This window comes from Ovis canadensis, chromosome 15 (assembly GCF_042477335.2).
Source record: "Ovis canadensis isolate MfBH-ARS-UI-01 breed Bighorn chromosome 15, ARS-UI_OviCan_v2, whole genome shotgun sequence".
NCBI classification, from domain to species: domain Eukaryota; kingdom Metazoa; phylum Chordata; class Mammalia; order Artiodactyla; family Bovidae; genus Ovis; species Ovis canadensis.
In genome coordinates, this window is record NC_091259.1 from 55996323 (window position 1) to 56014447 (window position 18125).

Below are 18125 nucleotides of genomic sequence, written 5' to 3' on the forward strand. Positions count from 1 at the left end.
GACCTATCCTCAGACATGTCTGAAGCAAAGATGATTTCAGACCAGCTGGAAGAGCTGTGATTCAGAGTATATGGTTTCCAGGTGCTGGTGCCATGTATTGTTGGAGTATGTGAGCAGCACAGAAGAGGGATTTTCAACACAAAGGCTGCATAACCTAATTAAATCTCTACCATGGCCATGGGTGAGTTCTAGGCCTCCGGTGGATAAGAGAGCTGAGTGAAGGTGTTGACAGAGGATGCACACACTTAGCGTATAAGGGGTTGGTCTGTGGGCCGCTGTCTGAACTCTGCACTGTGTTCCCAGAACCCAGAACATATGCATTCTGGAGACACTAGAGGAGAGTGAGTTTCTGTAAGAAATGAGATTTTGCTTATAGGTAAAGGAAGGTCAGAAAGAACAGAGCACCTGATTTTTCTTTGGCAAAAGCAGAAGAGTGACAACAGTAAGTGCTGGCTTGGGAGATGGAAGGCATGGTGAACTGGGCCTAAGAATGTGGTAAAAAGTTTCTGTAGGGATAAAGCTGAGCATTAGTTTAGACCTTGTCAGGTTAGGAGTCTGAGGCATGTAGCTATCACAAGCTTTCTCTTAGTGCTGATCCTGGAAGTCCCTGGCCTTGTTGTGGTTAGTTATCCCTAGAATAGAAATCATTTTCTACGTAGATGCATTACTGGATCAGGAAGGTTTAAGAACCTAGCATTATTTTTGTGCATAATGTCCATTTTTTCATTAATGATAATTTGAGCAGTTGAGTCACAAACATCTTTGTCCTGCAGTTACTACCTTCACTGCTCTCCTCTCCTGGCCTCAAGGGAACAGCTCATCTTTATTCCCACCTGGGTAGTGAATCAATTTTTATACTATCTTTAAAGATTACAATTCACTTTCAGTTATTACAAAATATTGGCTATATGGGGACTTCCCTGTTGGTCCAGTGGCTAAGACTTCTCCTTCCAATGCAGTGAGTGTGGGTTTGATCCCTGGTCCAAAATTAAGATCCCACATGCCTCTCAGCCAAAAAACCAAAACATAGAACAGAAGCAATATTGTAACAAACTAAAAACTTTAAAAATGGTCCATGTAAGAAAAAATATTGGCTATTTTCCCACGTTGTACAATATATCCTTGTAACCGCTTATACCCAATAGCTTGTACCTCCTACTCCCCAACCATCATATTGCCCCTTCCCCTACTTCTCCACATTGGTAACCATTGGCTTATTCTCTATATGTGTGAGCCTGCTTTACTTTTATTATATTCACAGCTTGGTTGCATTTTTCAAACTCCACATATAAGTGATATCATACAGTATTTGTCTTTCTCTGTCTGACTTATTTCACTTAGCTTAACACCTTCCAAGTCCATCCATGTTGCATCAAATAGGAAAATTTCAAGGACCTAGTCTTTAAAAGATTTATTCCCAGAGTAAAGATTTTGGTAATTTACAAAGAAAATGGCAATGATCCAATCCCATCATGCAGTATTTTTTATATTATCATTGGTGTTTGTTATAGGTGTGTACGATGTGTGCATATGAGTGTATATGTGTAGTAATGTGTAGATATGTGTATGTTCATGTGAGAGAAAGGAGGGAAGAGGGATTTCAGGTCTGTGTAAAATTGTGTGTGGGTAAATATATGACGGTAAAACATTTGAAAGAATGTGAGTATAGATCAAAGCATTCTTGAAATTTCAAGTACTACGTATGTGTGCATCTAAGAGAGTATATATCCTGCAGTGGACATGTCTATCAAATAGAATATGCATTTACAAAGAAATAGTTCTTTTGGATAGAAACCTTGTTTCTATTTTTATTCAAAATTGTTATTAAGTCCAAAGCATTAGGATAGTATAAAGCTGTAGAGTTTACTGAGTTCTGGAAAACAGTATTTTTGGAGGAACAAGAATCCATGAGCTCAAGTGTGTGGGATTTTAAAATTTAAATTTAAGTTGCACCTGTTTTTCAGCATAGTCTAGGAACTCAGACAGTGTTGGCTAAACTGAATCAGGATTTTGAATCTAAAAAAGTGATGTGGACTTCACAAATTGAAGAAGCACAGTCACCATGAAGCTTGAAGAGTGAATAATTGCTTGGGACAATGACAGAAGGAATTGATATTAATTAATGATGACTATGCATGCTTGCTAAGTCGCTTCAGTTGTGTCTGACTCTGTGTGACCCTATGGACTGTAGGTCACCAGGCTCCTCTGTCCATGGGATTCACCAGGCCAGAATACTGGAGTGGATTGCCATGCACTCCTCTAGGGGATCTTCCCGGCTTAGGGATCAAACCCGCATCTCTTAAGTCTCTTGCATTGACAGTCAAATTCTTTACAACTAGTGCCCTCTGGGAATCCCTTAATGATGTCCATAAAGTCATGTAAACTATAATCCACCAACTCATGGAAAAATATGTCCTGTAAATTGGTAGTTTGTAATAGAGGTACACTGCATAATCAAAAGAATGATTGATGCCAATATGGAAAATTGCCTGGAAAAGCTGTATAAATCATCAGCGATGGCCAGAATAAATAAGATAGTCTCTTTAGGTAAAGTAACTGTATGTTCTATTATATATGAGACTGTGGCTTATGCATGTTACCTGCCAACTTCCTAACAATCTTCCTTCACTACAAAGGATCTCACTTTGAATTATAATTAGACAGCCACTTTATTTTTCGGGATATATAATGAGCTGTTGGAAGTGAGGGTGACTCAAGTGAGCCTAACATTTACCACCCTCTGTCCTCAGGAGCTGGGACTTGCGCCATCCTGGTCTGCCATGGTCCTTTTGAACCTGAGCAGAGACAACGCAGGACCCTTCATTCTGGTGGGGATCCCAGGCCTGGAGCAAGCCCATGTGTGGATTGGAATTCCCTTCTGTGTCATCTATATTGTAGCCATTGTGGGAAACTGCATCCTTCTCTACCTAATCTTAGTGAAGCGTAGCCTTCACGAACCCATGTTCTTCTTTCTCTCCATGCTGGCCATAACTGACCTCACCTTGTCCACAGTTGGTGTTCCTAAAACACTCAGTATCTTTTGGCTTGGGGCTCGAGAGATCACATTCCCAGGGTGCCTCACACAAGTGTTCTTCCTCCACTACAGCTTTGTCCTGGATTCAGCCATCCTGATGGCCATGGCATTTGACCGCTATGTGGCCATCTGTTCTCCCTTGAGATACAACACTATCTTGACCCCCAAGACCATCATCAAGATTGTGGTGGGAATCTCCTTTCGTAGTTTCTGCATCATCCTGCCAGTTGTATTCTTGCTCACACGACTGCCTTTCTGTAGGACACGCATCATACCGCACACATACTGTGAGCACATAGGTGTTGCCCGGCTTGCCTGTGTGGACATCTCCATCAACATCTGGTATGGCTTTTGCGTTCCCATCATGACAGTCATCTCAGATGTGATCCTCATTGCTGTTTCTTACACACTCATCCTCTGTGCTGTCTTCCGCCTCCCCTCCCAAGAAGCCCGCCAGAAGGCCCTGGGCACCTGTGGTTCCCATGTCTGTGTCATCCTCATGTTTTATACACCTGCCTTTTTCTCCATCCTTGCCCACCGCTTTGGACACAATGTCTCCCACACTTTCCACATCATGTTTGCCAACCTCTACATTGTTATCCCACCTGCACTCAATCCCATTGTTTATGGAGTGAAGACCAAACAGATCAGAGAAAAGGTCATCATTTTATTTTCCATCAAGGGTACATTATAATGTTCCACTGTGCAATGGAAAAGTTAGGAGAAGTTTTTAACATATATTAATATGTAAGAATTTTTTAAAAAGGGAAATGTTATTTAAAGTAAGAACAGTCTACAAGTGATTTTGTGTTTTATGAATATGTCATGATTTATATGAAAGAAAGATTTTTAAGTATTAAAATACTCCTTGATGACCTGATTTTTTTTGAAATATGAAACTGTGCAGGATACAATTTGAAATACGGAGGGGAAAACAGAGTGCTGAGTTAGTCTAAATAGAAAATAGCAATAACAATTTAGAAACTGAATTTTGCAGTTATGGAGAGAGAAAAATATGTGAAATCGGACAAAGACTCTGAAGAAAATGATTAAAACTGAGAATATAAAATTGAAATTTTTCACTTAGGGGATTATTAGATGGATTTAGGACATTTTTAATAATATATATTCTAATTATTGTCTATGTTATGTAATTCACTTTAAATGTCCAATCCTTAGACACCAAAGACCTTCCAGTACAAGTCTGTTATAAATAATGAGTTCTATCTGCATTGCTATAATAGGAATAAGAGAATATACTTATCAATGCCATGGTTTTGGGGAAGGGAGAGTAGCTTTTAAGCTCCAAGACATACTGATAAAGTGAACTTCAGAGATAGTGCTCCGCAAAAATGACCCCCTAAAGTAGCTGGAGATCTGAGAAGAGGGCTGGACTTCCTACAACCTTCCTACAATACATAGGTGAGAACTCAAGCCAATATGAAAGTAAAACAAAACAAAACAAAACAACAACAACATTGGCTGGAAGACTTGTGGAGTTCTTATCTACAGAGCCTATTTCCTTGATTAAAAGACTCAATTGCAAAATACATTTCTTCGGTGAGGTATGGGGATGAAAATGGGAAAACTACAGTAAAGTAATACATTCAAGGTAAGATGCACCCAAATGTCATAAGCATTAGAATTGAGAAGATACATGTTGTAATCAAAGAAAGATGTGGAGTTCTTTCAATATATATATATATTTTTTGAAAATTGTCTATTCAACTGGAATTGCTTATTTAGTACTAATATATTTCAAGTTTTGTCTTAAGCATTCAGGATTAATAATATGGAAGAGGTTCTGCTTTGCTTCTCTGGAGCTCATTTTCCAGGGAGAGTAACAAATAAGGAGCAAGAAAATAAATGTGTTACCTTCAAATAGTAATATAATCAATAGAAAAACAAAACCAAATATAATGATGGACTAAAACTTGATGAGAAAGACGATGGCAGAGAGAACAGCACTTGCAAAGGCCATGGGGCTGGAAACAGCTTGACATGAGCTGAGGCCAAAAACAAGGTCTGTGTGGTCACAACAGAGTGGGGTGGGCTAGGAGGTGAGGGATTATGGGCAGGACCAGATCCTGGGGCACTGGAATCATCCAGACCTCATTTTAGGAAGAGGAAACTCAAACTCTTAGAGTGAAATGACTTTTCCAAGGCACATGGCAAGGCAGTCATAAATGTGGAGCTAGAAAAGAATCTGCTAAGTCCTATTGATATTCCCACTGAACAAAACATAACCTTACTCATGTGAAAACAGACTCCAGAGGAAGGGAAAAAAAAATATCTATGAGAATCAGAGCTGGTTTTTATTGTTTTTATATGCTAAGCTGTGTTCGACTCTTTGAGACTCCATGGACCGCAGCCCTGCCAGGTTCTTTTGTTCATAGGACTTCCCAGGCAAGAATACTGGACTGGGTTGCCATTTCCTTCTCTCAAGGATCGAGCCCTGGTCTCCTGCATTATCAGGCAGATTCTTTACCACTGAGCTGCCTGGGAAGCCCATTATTGTTTTTGTGAATTGTGTTTATCTTCAATTAAGCCACAATTGACTGGGTATTCTGTATTTTTGTGCCAGCTTGCTAAAAATACTGTTGGATATCAAAAGAGATGATCTCTTGTTCTTCTGGTTATTTACATCTAACTGAGAACATGGATTTTTCCAAGAGGTGATATTTTTAAAAGTTTATTGATGGAAAAGTAAATAAATAGAGACTGAGCTGGGATCATTTAAAAATACATACTTCTTTCATCCTGTCAGGAACTGGAATCTGTGGTTATTCACTGACATGCACGAATGGCTCCCTTGGAAGCTTAATGACCCAGAAAAAACAACAAAGGAAGTGACTGTCTCCCTTTCCTTCTCCAGCCCTCCATCTTTGGGCTAGTTATCTATTATAACTTTTCTAGCTTTCTCAGGAGAGTTTCTTTATTTCTATGACTTTATAGCCTCTTCGCTGATAACTCTATATCTTAGTTTTCATATGTAATCTTTCTGATAAATTTCAGCTCTTTCTTACCTCATAGGGTCAGTACCAATATTAAAAGCAAAATGTAAGTGAGTGTGCTTTGCAGATTGTAAAACATCATTCTAACGTTAGCTGTTATGCTAATATTTTCACTAATTACCACTAACATTCTCATGTCAGACTCATCCTATTCAAACCCAAGCTCATCACCGTTATTTAAAATCCTCCCCTTTACTGTTTATGAGAGGAGAAAACTGGTTAAACTCTGATTTGCTCTTCCTTTAAGTTTAAATTTACTGCCTAGCTGCTAATGTTTCTTTCTGGTGAGGTTGGTTATAAATATTCTATTCCATGTCAGACCATGAATGACATTACATGTTCTGGTTTGGATGAAAAAAGAATAATTATACAAAAATTATCAGGTGACTGTCTCACACATAAGTTGCCTTGTCCTGGATCCATTCCTTTTTGCAAATTCCCATCTCTTATATTAAAGATATCTGAAACTAGTACAACATTGTAACGCAACTATACTCCAATAAAAATATTTTTAAATGACATTACCAATAGAGGCATTAGTTATTTTATTTTCCTACACTCAGAATTTAGAACTGGACTCTACAAATTGTTTAGTTGCTAGGCTATCCGACTCTTTTGCGACCCCATGGACTGTAACCCAACAAAACTCCATGGGATATTCCAGGCAAGAATACTGGAGTGAGTTACCATGCCCTCCTCCTGGATCTTCCTGATCCAGGCATCAAACCCACAGTTCCTGCATTAGCAGACAGATTCTTTACGGCTGAACTACCAAGGAAGCCCACTCCACAAATAGTAGGAATTGATAAATGTGTCCCTGACACCTTTAGTAACTTAGATTATTAAATAAATTTACAAATGGTTTATGTCATATTTTCAATATCATTCACAAAGTACATGTTATGTGAAAGGAAATACATGGGAGTAGAGACACTGAGCAAGTACACAACCTGCTAAAATCAAGAGGCTTATAATTTAGTAAAAGGAGTAAATCATATAAATTGGTAATTTACTCAGATGATCTTATGTATCACAAGGTACCCCAATAATTAGGTTAAAGTGCTAGGGAAGCATAAAGAAGCAAACTCAGTTAATTGGAGTCAAAGACAGCTTCCTGGAAGATTTCTGTAACTGTCTTAAAGGAGAGTTCATTTCTGTGATTGCCTTAAAGAACACAAAGAAGGTGGACCACAAGGATAAGGAGAATTGGATGTGCCTAACAGAAGGGATGGTCTAAGCCTGCTTGGGAAATGATGTGTTCCAAAGATCTGCAAGTGTAAATTGACGGAGGCATCATCCCTGGTGGTGATGCATTGCTCAGGGGCTGTAGGGGCTGTGCAGTGAGAAATATGGGAGCTTATAAACTAGTCTTCAGCGGATGTAGGGAACTTACTGGAGTATCAGCAAATGAAGAACAGTCCTGTAGCTTGATGCTATAATTGGTATTTGAAAATTAAAAATCAGTCATACATTTGCTAATTCCTTTTGCAACCTAGTTGAGTTAAGCATAGGACTCAGATGGATATAGAAATGTGAGCTTTATCTTTGGTAGTGTTGGATTTAAGAATATGGTATGACTATATATTCAGATTGGCTTTTACTGTTTTATCTCCAAGTCTAAACTTGGGAAGACACAACAAGAATGAATCAGAATTCACAGAACAATAATTCTAGCTCAGTCGGCTGCAGAATCACAAATGTGTATGTACGTATATGAAGACACATATAGAGAAAGACCTCTAGATCAGCTCTTCTCAAAATGTCAGTGAGGAGTCACCACTTTTTTAATGCCCCCCAAACTGTAGATTAATACTATTGTTAAGTACAATAAAATTAATTAGTAGAAAAAATTTAAATGTGTTGAATATACAAGCCTTGTTTTTATTATTATATTCAAAAGTCATAAGACATATTACAATGCATAAAACCAGAACAGACAGAGGAAGAAAATAAAGAACTTACAGAAATTGTACATACTGTTTCTTGAAAGAATGTATACCGGTGACTAATGTGGAGAACTTATATTATTTCATTAGATTTTGCCATTCTGCAACTATAGTTAATTGAAAGTTATAAATGAAAACTGAAAGCCTTACATTAAAAGCTGATATATACCTTTTGAAGCAATGCCATGTATATCAGTATTTAAATTCTTAATGTATCAAATGAGCTTACATTGATTTTGTCAATTTAACAGGTTTGATTGATGACAATACTATTCTGTTTAAATCATATTTTGTGTGTTGGTTTGATTAGTTTTTTTGCTAATGTGAGTAGTCAGAAAACCTATGTGACAAAGGTTTATTAAGTAAAATGGCAGAGATAATTTTAAAGCAATGACACCACTATAATTACATTTGCTTATCTTTTCTTTATTTATTCCAGCAAAGCTATGCTTTCATTATTTTATCTTCAGTTTTTATTAGTAGACAGTTTCAATAATTTATCCTATACTTTACAGTTGAATTCAAATGATCTTTCAGTAGAAAGAGTAAATTCTGAATCCTGGAATTTCCTATGTTCCTGGAGTTTCCTATGTTGGATTTTGTTTTGATAAAAAAATAAAATTCAAAACATTCTATTAAATGTGTAAGGTATTCAGTGATAGTCTTTGCAGATGTGCAACATACAGCTCATAATTTATTGTAAATTAGTTTTCCTTTAAGGATTATGTCCCAACATTCTGGAGACACTTTGACCTCCCAAATTTATAACTTCCATATTTGCCTCTAAAACTTACCTACTATTGGAAAGTATGTTGCATAAAAGTATTAGGATGTTAATAGTGCCATAGAGAGTCAAGTTAAAACAATCTGTCTGACCAATTTAATTCCTTAAGAAGTGGGACCAAAAGGTCATTTTATGGTAATGACGATCCTATATGCGAGACAGCAAAAGAGGCGCGGATATAAAGAACAGACTTTTGGACTCTGTGGGAAAAGGCAAGGGTAGAATGATTTGAAAGAATAGCACTGAAACATGTATATTACCATATGTGAAATAGATCACCAGTCCAAGTTTGATGCATGAAACAGGGCACTCAAAGCTGGTGCACTGGGACAACCCAGAGGGATGGGATGGGGAGGGAGGTGGGAGGGGGGTTTGGGATGGGGGACACATGTACACTGGTGGCTGATTCATGTCAATGTACGGCAACAATTACCACAATATTGTAAAGTAATTAGCTTCTAATTAAAATAAATATATATATATTTTTGAAAAGGTCACCTTCTTTTGCAGAAACAATGAAAGTTCATTCCATAGATCAAACATCTCAATAGGGCTTTTCACTACAATAACCATCATTCCTCATAGGCAGAAGCTTGTTTTTGATCAGCTTCTATACTATCACACGATAAAGAGAATAACCTTGAATTTGACACAGTAAGTTTTATACAGTTCCCTGTTCTGATTATCTAAGCACATCATTCAGTTCAGCTTTTATTTTCCCTAGCAAGCCTTTAGGTTTACATTCTGTTGTAATTAAGCACATTAATCTTGCTAGCTACTCCAGTGTATTTACCCATAACTATCACTGTTTCTATCAGTCAGTTCAGTGTCTCAGTCGTATCTGACTCTTTGTGGCCACATGGACTGCAGCACGCCAGGTTTCTCCATCCATCACCAACTCCTGGAGCTTGCCCAAATTCATGTCCACCCAAGTTGGTGATGCCATCCAACCATCTCATCCTCTGTCGTCCCCTTCTCCTCCCACCTTCAATCTTCCCCAGCAGCAGGGTCTTCTCCAATGAGTTGGTTCTTCACATTAGGTGGCCAAAGAATTGGAGTTTCAGCTTCAACATCAGTCCTTCTAATGAATATTCGGGACTGATTTACTTTAGGATGGACTGGTTGGATCTCCTTGCAGTCCAAGGGACTCTCAAGAGTCTTCTCCAACACCACAGTTCAAAAGCATCAATTCTTCAGCGCTCAGCTTTCTTTATAGTCCAACTCTCACATCCAACATGACTACTACTAGACAGACCTTTGTTGGCAAAGTAATGTCTCTTCTTTTTAATATGCTGGCTGTCTAGGTTGGTCATAGCTTTTCTTCCAAGGAGCAAGTGTCTTTTAATTTCATGGCTGCTATCACCATCTGCAGTGATTTTGGAGCCCCGCAAAATAAAGTCTCTCACTGTTTCCACTCTTTCCCCATCTATTTGCCTTGAAGTGATGGGGCCAAATGCCATGATCTTAGTTTCCTGAATGCTGTTTTTTTTCTTTTTAAGCCAAGTTTTTACTCTCGTCTTTCAGTTTTATCAAGAGGCTCTTTAGTTCTTCATTTTTTGCCATAAAGGTGGTGTCATCTGCATATCTGAGGTTCTTGATATTTCTCCCGGCAATCTTGATTCCAGCTTGTACTTCATCCAGCCTGGCATTTTGCATGATGTACTCTGCACATAAGTTAAACAAGCAGGGTGACAATGTATAGCCTTGACGTACTCGTTTCCCAATTTGGAATCAGTCTGTTGTACCATGTCCAGTTCTAACTGTTGCTTCTTGACCTGCATACAGATTTCTCAGGAGGCAGGTTTCTATCAGGACATATTTTTATACCAAGCTTAAACCCTAAACTACATATTGTATCCTTTGTTCATAGCTTTACATACGGGTCTAAGTTGGTTGTATTTGTCAGCAAGAATGCTAAAAGAATGATTATTCCTTCATATCAGTTCAGTTCAGTTCAGTCATTCAATCATGTCCAACTCTTTGCGACCCCATGAACCGCAGAAAACCAGGCCTCCCTGTCCATCACCAACTCCCGGAGTCCACCCAAACCATGTCCATCTAGTCAATGATGCCATCCAACCATCTCATCCTCTGTCGTCCCCTTCTCCTCCTGCTCTCAATTTTTCCCAGCATTGGGGTCTTTTCCAATGAGTCAGTTCTTTGCATCAGGTGGCCAAAGTATTGGAGTTTCAGCTTCAACATCAGTCCTTCCAACGAACACCCAAGACTGATCTCCTTTAGGATGGACTGGTTGGATCTCCTTACAATCCAAGGGACCCTCAAGAGTCTTCTCCAACACCACACTTCAAAAGCATCAATTCTTCAGCTCTCAGCTTTCTTCATATTCCAACTCTCACATCCATAAATGACCACTGGAAAAACCATAGCCTTGACTAGATGGACCTTTGTTGACAAAGAAATGTCTCTGCTTTTTAATATGCTGTCTAGGTTGGTCATAACTTTCCTTCACATCACTTTTATATTTAAATCACACATAAAATAATTATCATGCTGGTAATATCTGTATATTCAAGTTGCAATTATAAAAGAAAAATTTGCCAGCTTTACTTGTCCTGTGTTTTGGACTTCCATATCATTAAACTCTTAAATATACGAGATTATGTTGTGTTGAGAAAAGGGGAGCCTGCTTAGAGCAGGTGCTCTGACAAGAAGTAGTGAAGTTTGGATTCCTCACTGAGAAGTCCTGTCTCCTTTGCACAATGGGCTTGTTGTTTATGGTTTCTGGGCCATAACTTAGTAACTGCTTTCAGACACTTCAGGTTAGAATGTGTATGAACATGCTCCACAAGGAAAACACCTAACATGAAACGACTTTTCTGGAATAACAAAATACACAACTACAATAGTATATAATATTTTTAATTTTTGACAAACTATGAATTTTTTCTGTAATGGTATAAACACAAAATAATTTTTATGTAAACTAAAAGCAAATATAAACTGTACATGAGATACTGTGAAATACCTTTCATTCTTACATTCTATTAGGGTTTCCTAGGTGGACTTAGTGGTAAAGAACCCTCCTGCCCATGCAGGAGACATAAGAGACACTGGTTCCATCCCTGGGTTGTGAAGATCCCCTAGAGGAGGGCATGACAACCCACTCAAGTATTCTTGCCTGGAAAATTTCATGGACAGAGGATCCTGGCAGGCTACAGTCCACAGGGTCACAAAGAGTTGGACACAACTGAAGTGACTTGGCAAGTACTACAGTCTATTATGTACCTCTGAATGGAAGGATATGTTTTTTTGAGGAGGGGAAATGTTATGAAACTAATAATGTTTATTATTAGAGTCCAAAAGTGATGTGGATCCAATAGAGTTTTTCCTCAGGATGACTCTAAGCCACACAGCCTTGAGTAATGCTGTATTAATTCTCCTTAATTAAGTCACCCTACCAGGTGATTTACTCCTGTTATGGTTATCTTCACGAGCTTCCCTGGTGGATCAGATGGTAAGGTGTCTGCCTACAATGCGGGAGACCCGGGTTTGATTCCTGGGTGGGGAAGATCTCCTGGAGAAGGAAGTGGCAACCCACTCTAGTACTCTTGCCTGGAGAATCCCACGGACGGAGGAGCCTGGTAGGCTACAGTCCATGGGGTTGCAAAGAGTCAGGCACAACTGAACGACTTCACTTTCACTGTTATCTTCACAACCATTTCTTTGGGAAGATATATCAACCATCACAGCACAAAGGAAAAAAAAATCAAGATCAGAAGATCTAAGAAACTTGCTTAAGACTACTTAGCAGTGGAATTTTATTCAAACCAGGTCTGCCTGATTCAAAAGCCCAGGCTCTTTCTACCCAGCTGGTTTGTCTGTTTATAGGGGTAAGGCAGAAACAATGCTAAATCAAAATGACTGTCCTTGTCCATTTCTAGATAACAACTAGGCTTGTCATTTTTGTAGAGCATAGCTCATCTCCATCTGAGTTTGCTGCTGCCCATCCAATGGGTTTTCGGAGACCCCTCTGCTCAGTTTGTACCTTTGCCCAGGTTCTGAATGTGTGGGGCATATAAACCTGGGGACCAGGAAAGTCAGTGGAGATGATTACAAATCTCTGCTAATTCCTCATTAACACCTCACAGCTGCAACTAGCAGGTTCTCAATCCCTGTAGGGGCTCAGGGTCCATGGCCCTCTGAGGGGCACAGAGAAGAAATTCATAAATTCTTCTCATTCCCACCTGCTCTCTCCCAGGCTGACCATAGGAGCATCTCTGGAATCTCCTAGGTTCTGGGTGTGCTGACTGCCAAATGGATAAGCTGGAGCAGCAGGGACTGAAGAAGTGTTGGATAGAGGGAGGCTGGATGCCTGTTCCTCATCTTTAACGTCTCTTTCACAGCAAAGAGGTAAGAGAGTCCTGTTCCATCAGTAGCATGAATTCATCAGCCAAGACCAGTCACATTCTAGAAAGAGTTTGAGGGCTCTTGAAAAGGTGTCTATATCCCCTACCCAGATTTACTACATATTAAGCCCAATACTATGGGGAAACAGTGGAAACAGTGTCAGACTTTATTTTGGGGAGCTCCAAAATCACTGCAGATGGTGACTGCAGCCATGAAATTAAAAGACGCTTACTCCTTGGAAGAAAAGTTATGACCAATCGAGATAGCATATTCAAAAGCAGACACATTACTTTGCCAACAAATGTCCATCTAGTCAAGGCTATGTTTTTTCCAGTGGTCATGTATGGATGTGAGAGTTGGACTGTGAAGAAAGCTGAGTGCCGAAGAATTGATGCTTTTGAACCGTGGTGTTGGAGAAGACTCCTGAGAGTTCCTTGGACTGCAAGGAAATCCAACCAGTTCATTCTAAAGGAGATCAGTCCTGGGTGTTCTTTGGAAGGAATGATGCTAAAGCTGAAACACCAGTACTTTGGCCACCTCATGCAAAGAGTTGACTCATTGGACAAGACTCTGATGCTGGGAGGGATTGGGAGCAGGAGGAAAAGGGGACAACAGAGGATGAGATGGCTGGATGACATCACTGACTCGATGGACGTGAGTCTGAGTGAAGTCCGGGAGTTGATGATGGACAGGGAGGCCTGGCGTGCTGTAATTCATGGGGTCGCAAAGAGTCGGACACGACTGAGCAACTGAACTGAACTGAACTGAACTGATGTGTCAATATATGATACTTGTTTTCTGCTGGGGTCCAGCCCCGGTGGATCCAGGGTGATTCGAAGGTGGGGACGGAGTCGGCATCCTTGGAAAAAATACATATTTAATTACAGATATATAGAGAGATTAGAAACGGATAGTATAGTAGGAAGATTAGCAGAGAAAAAGAGGCTGAATAACTTGGATTACGTGGAATAGCATCCATGCTCCAGATGGGAATTCAGCCAGATAAACGAGGAGCACATGGGGGTATCAGTCTTTCCAGAAACTGATCCAATTTCTTTATTTTTGGGTTTGCTTATATACCTTTTGTTACACATAGGGATGAATACAGAGTCACGTGGGGGGTCAGCAGTCCTGACCTTTATCAAAATCAGGTGCTTCACATAAATGTATTAAAAAAAAGGTCTTAGGGATATTACATCATCTTCTGGCCATGAGTGAGACCTGCTGACATTTTATGATCCTTTCTTTCTGATAACCAAAAAACTTATTTCTTCCAAGGGTGTTTTTTCTTAAACCAGGCACCACCCTCCAAATAAAGTTACATTCCTATAGGGTGAGGGTGTAGTGAGTTACAATCAAGAAAGGAATTTATTTAACCCAAGGTTAACATGATTAATCTTAAAGGTTAATACTTATTTCTCCTATATGCTTAAAGGTTAATACTTATTTCTCCTATATGTTAGTTATATTAATTATAAGGGCAGGGAATATGGAGATTTAGCAGCAAACATCAGCCCAACAAATGAAAATCCTTTCACCAATGCTCCCCTTAAGATCTATTTAGTCTTAAGATAGTGATAAAGTTACATTTTTACATAGCAAGGACACAGTGATTTATAACAAAGTACAGTGATCTATTACAAAAGAGGAAATTCATTAACTCAAAACGTCTAGTATTGCTAACCTTAAAAACTACTATATTTCCTTTTCTATAGTCCAAATACATTGATTAATATATTCCCAGGTGCCTAAGGATATGGAAGCCTGGCGGCAATCATTGACTCAACAATGAGAAAAGCCCTATACTGATTAAGACTCTCAAAATACTCCAAAACTCTCTGTGCTGTTTATGGTTGAGAGGTAGTAAACAATCATGTGGCAGGGGTATGGATAATCCTGTCACACAAGCTAGTCTGTCAGCAGAGAGGTTTGATCTGAGACATCCTTGTCACACCCAGGGCAGGGAATTAGCAGCAATTATTGACACAACAAATGAAAAAACCCTTCACCAATAGAATTCCTAACCAACCCACTATACTAATAATTTCCAGCTCCCCAAAAGAATTTGCCTTTAGTAAGTCTAAAACATCTCATGCCTCTCAGATTTGGAGGCTGTAAACAATCACATGTGGCCGGACGAACCTATACAGGTGGGCTAGATAACCTTCAGAGGAGTCCGTAAGCTGAAACACTCTTGTCACGCCCAGGAATTTTTATTGCCTTGGAGCTGCACGTTTACTCCTTCTCCGAGAGAAACGGTTATGGGGGAGAGCCCCCCGTAAAGTCAGAGGTGTAGGTGAGAGCATAAAACAGACTCTGGTTTTGGGGTAGATGCTCGGGAACAGGGGGTTTCCTGAGGCTTGATCACATCTTTGCGTATGCCAAGCCTCCTTCCTCATGACCTTTGCCATGGGCGGAGTTCCTCACGCTGGCCCCCGGCAGTTTTACTCTTTCTGACTTACTTCATTCTGTATGACAGTCTCTAGGTCCATCCATGTCTCTGCAAATGGCACAGTTTTGTCCCTTTTTATGGCTGAGTAGTATGATCGTGTATATGTGCCACATCTTCTGTGTCCATTCGTCTGTCAGTGGACATTTAGGGTGGTTCCGTGTCCTGGCTCCTGCAAATAGTGCTGCCGTGAACATTGGAGTAAATGTGTCCTTTGGCGTAATGGTTTTCTCAGTAGTGAACCTGAGAAATGGTATGGTATATGCTCAGTAGTGAAACTGCTGGGTCATATGGTAGTTCAACAAACATAGTCTTTACATACATTTATAACTCTTAAAATAAAACTAATCATCCTCATTTACACACAAAGACACTGGAGCACAGAGAAACTAAGTGATTCACACACATTAAAAAAAAAAAAAAAGTGATTCACACAGTGTCATGGAGCCAGATGTAGAACCCAATTGAACTGGCTCTGGAGTCAGTGGGTTTGGACTCTGAGTGACAATGTAAGTAAGATGATAGGCAAGAGAGAGAAGACCTCTAGATATGCATCTCTCATCTCTAGAAAATTCTCCTCTCCCTATTCTGCTGAGGCAAGAGCGCTGCCTCCCACAATCTCCATGTCTGCTACATCACACTCCTCTCCTAACAGAGCTCGGAGCTCTGCTCGTCAGGAGTGAAAGTACAGGGCCCAGACCTGGGGGCACTTGTAGGCTGGTCACCTACTAATCATGCGGTTTAGTAAAGTTGTGTTTTAGATTCTCAGCACCTCAGTTCATTCAGCTATAAAATGTCAATTACAAGTCATACCTTGTCACTTTCTTGTGAATTCTAAGTGTTGCACAGACCCTGGTGCCCCATGGTGCTGTTAATATTCACTTTCCTTCTTTGACAATAGAGAACTCCTGCCACCTTCAAGACAAAGTGAAGTTGTGGGAATGTACTGAAAGTCTATAAAGGGGTTGCTGACGCCATTACAGTAGCTAACTTTCAGTGAATGGTGTCGGATTCGTGATCTTTGAAGAAGATTTAGCTTTAGGACCAGGGACCAGACTTGGTCACTCAAGAGGTTTTGTGTAGCAGAGTTTTATTAAAGTATGAAAAGAGACAGAGAAAGCTTCTGACACAGACATAAAAAGGGGGCCAGAGAGTGCCCCCCTTGCTAGTCTTAGCAAGGCAGCTAGATATTTTTTTAACTGGTTATTACAATAAATCAAAAGAATGGCTCAAGGTTTTAAAGGTTTTATGAGACCCACTCCCACAGTATACATTTTAAGATAATGGGATTACAACTAACAATAGCAAGATCTTACCAGAGCCCTTCATGCAACATACACTTTAAGATGACAGGATTATTCAGAAGGTTCTTAAGAAGAAAAATGTCGTCAAGCAGGATACATTGTCATATAATCCTTGATACAGAGTTTAAGGGAAAACATCCTTGAGCAAGATGAGTTGATTGTTGTGCGATTATCAGCTCTGGACTTATTTGTCTCTTTCTCCTCCTCGAGAACTCCAGACCCCTATCTCCTCTTCGAGAGCCCCAGACCCCTTTCTCCACCTTGGGGACCCCGGACTTCTTATCAACCTGTCTAGGAATTGATTCTCTCATACTGGTCCCCTAAAACTTTTCTTTAGATCAGTTTTCCACTCAACTACAGAGCATCAGGAAAAAGTCTGCTTCCATTATGTGAAGATCCAACCAGTACATGAAGTAGGGTGAGGGTGGCCCTACAAATAAGCTGGAAAGGAACTGCACTTTAATTCCAAGAAATCACGCAAAGGATCTCTCAGACCCATGGCAGGAAGATGCCTGGATAGTCAAGAGCAATTTGCTATGGTCTCAGGCACTTCAGAGCAGGGTCAGCCTTCTCTCCCACTTTTTTATGTTTAATGTACTAGTGGCCACGTTTTACAATGGCTGAGTAGTATACCAGTCTGTGTGGATAAGGATGGCTTATGCCATGGTGTGGTTTACCTGCCGAACTACCTCATCCCCCTGCAGCGGCTGGAGCAGCTACAAAGTACAGCCCAGGAGCTTATGGGCATGTATGAGCAGCAGCTGTCCAAGGTGCTGGAGCCTTGAGCTGGGGCAGCCAAACTGTAAGTTATACAAGCACAGCCTCTCCTGGACCCAGCATGGGTATGAGTCTGGATGATAGAGGAAGAGCTGAGGATGGATCCTGAGTACTGTTTCAGGATCCTCACTGGTCATATTTTATAGAAACGCTTATGCAAGAAGTACTTTCTATGTTAATGAATAAATTAATGGCTAGAATCCACTGGGAAATGGAAAGAGCACATAGAACAAGAGGAGGCTTGGAAATGGAAGGACCGGGACAAAGGAGGGGCTTCCCTGGTGGCTCAGATGGTAAAGAATCTGCCTGTAATGCAAGAGACCTGGGAGAGAGGAAAGTTTGATCCGAAAAGTTAAAATAGGGGCAATATGTCGAGAGAGTTGTGAGCAGGCCAGTGAGCTTGGAATTGATGCTTTGAGGATGAGTGAATAAAAATATTGCATCAGCAG

At 40.0% G+C, this 18125-nt stretch overlaps 1 protein-coding gene across 1 annotated transcript; it reads left to right on the forward strand.

Moving 5' to 3' along the window:
• Positions 1-2780: 2780 nt before the first annotated feature.
• On the forward strand, positions 2781-3728 carry LOC138420462 (olfactory receptor 52H1). Its single transcript, XM_069553695.1, has one exon. The coding sequence runs from the start codon at positions 2781-2783 to the stop codon at positions 3726-3728; it is 948 nt and encodes a 315-aa protein (XP_069409796.1).
• The last annotated feature ends 14397 nt before the right edge of the window (positions 3729-18125 follow it).

Coding starts and splice junctions, on each gene's coding strand:
- LOC138420462 (XM_069553695.1), top strand. CDS start 2,781: ATGGTCCTTTTGAACCTGAGCAGAGACAACGCAGGACCCTTCATTCTG.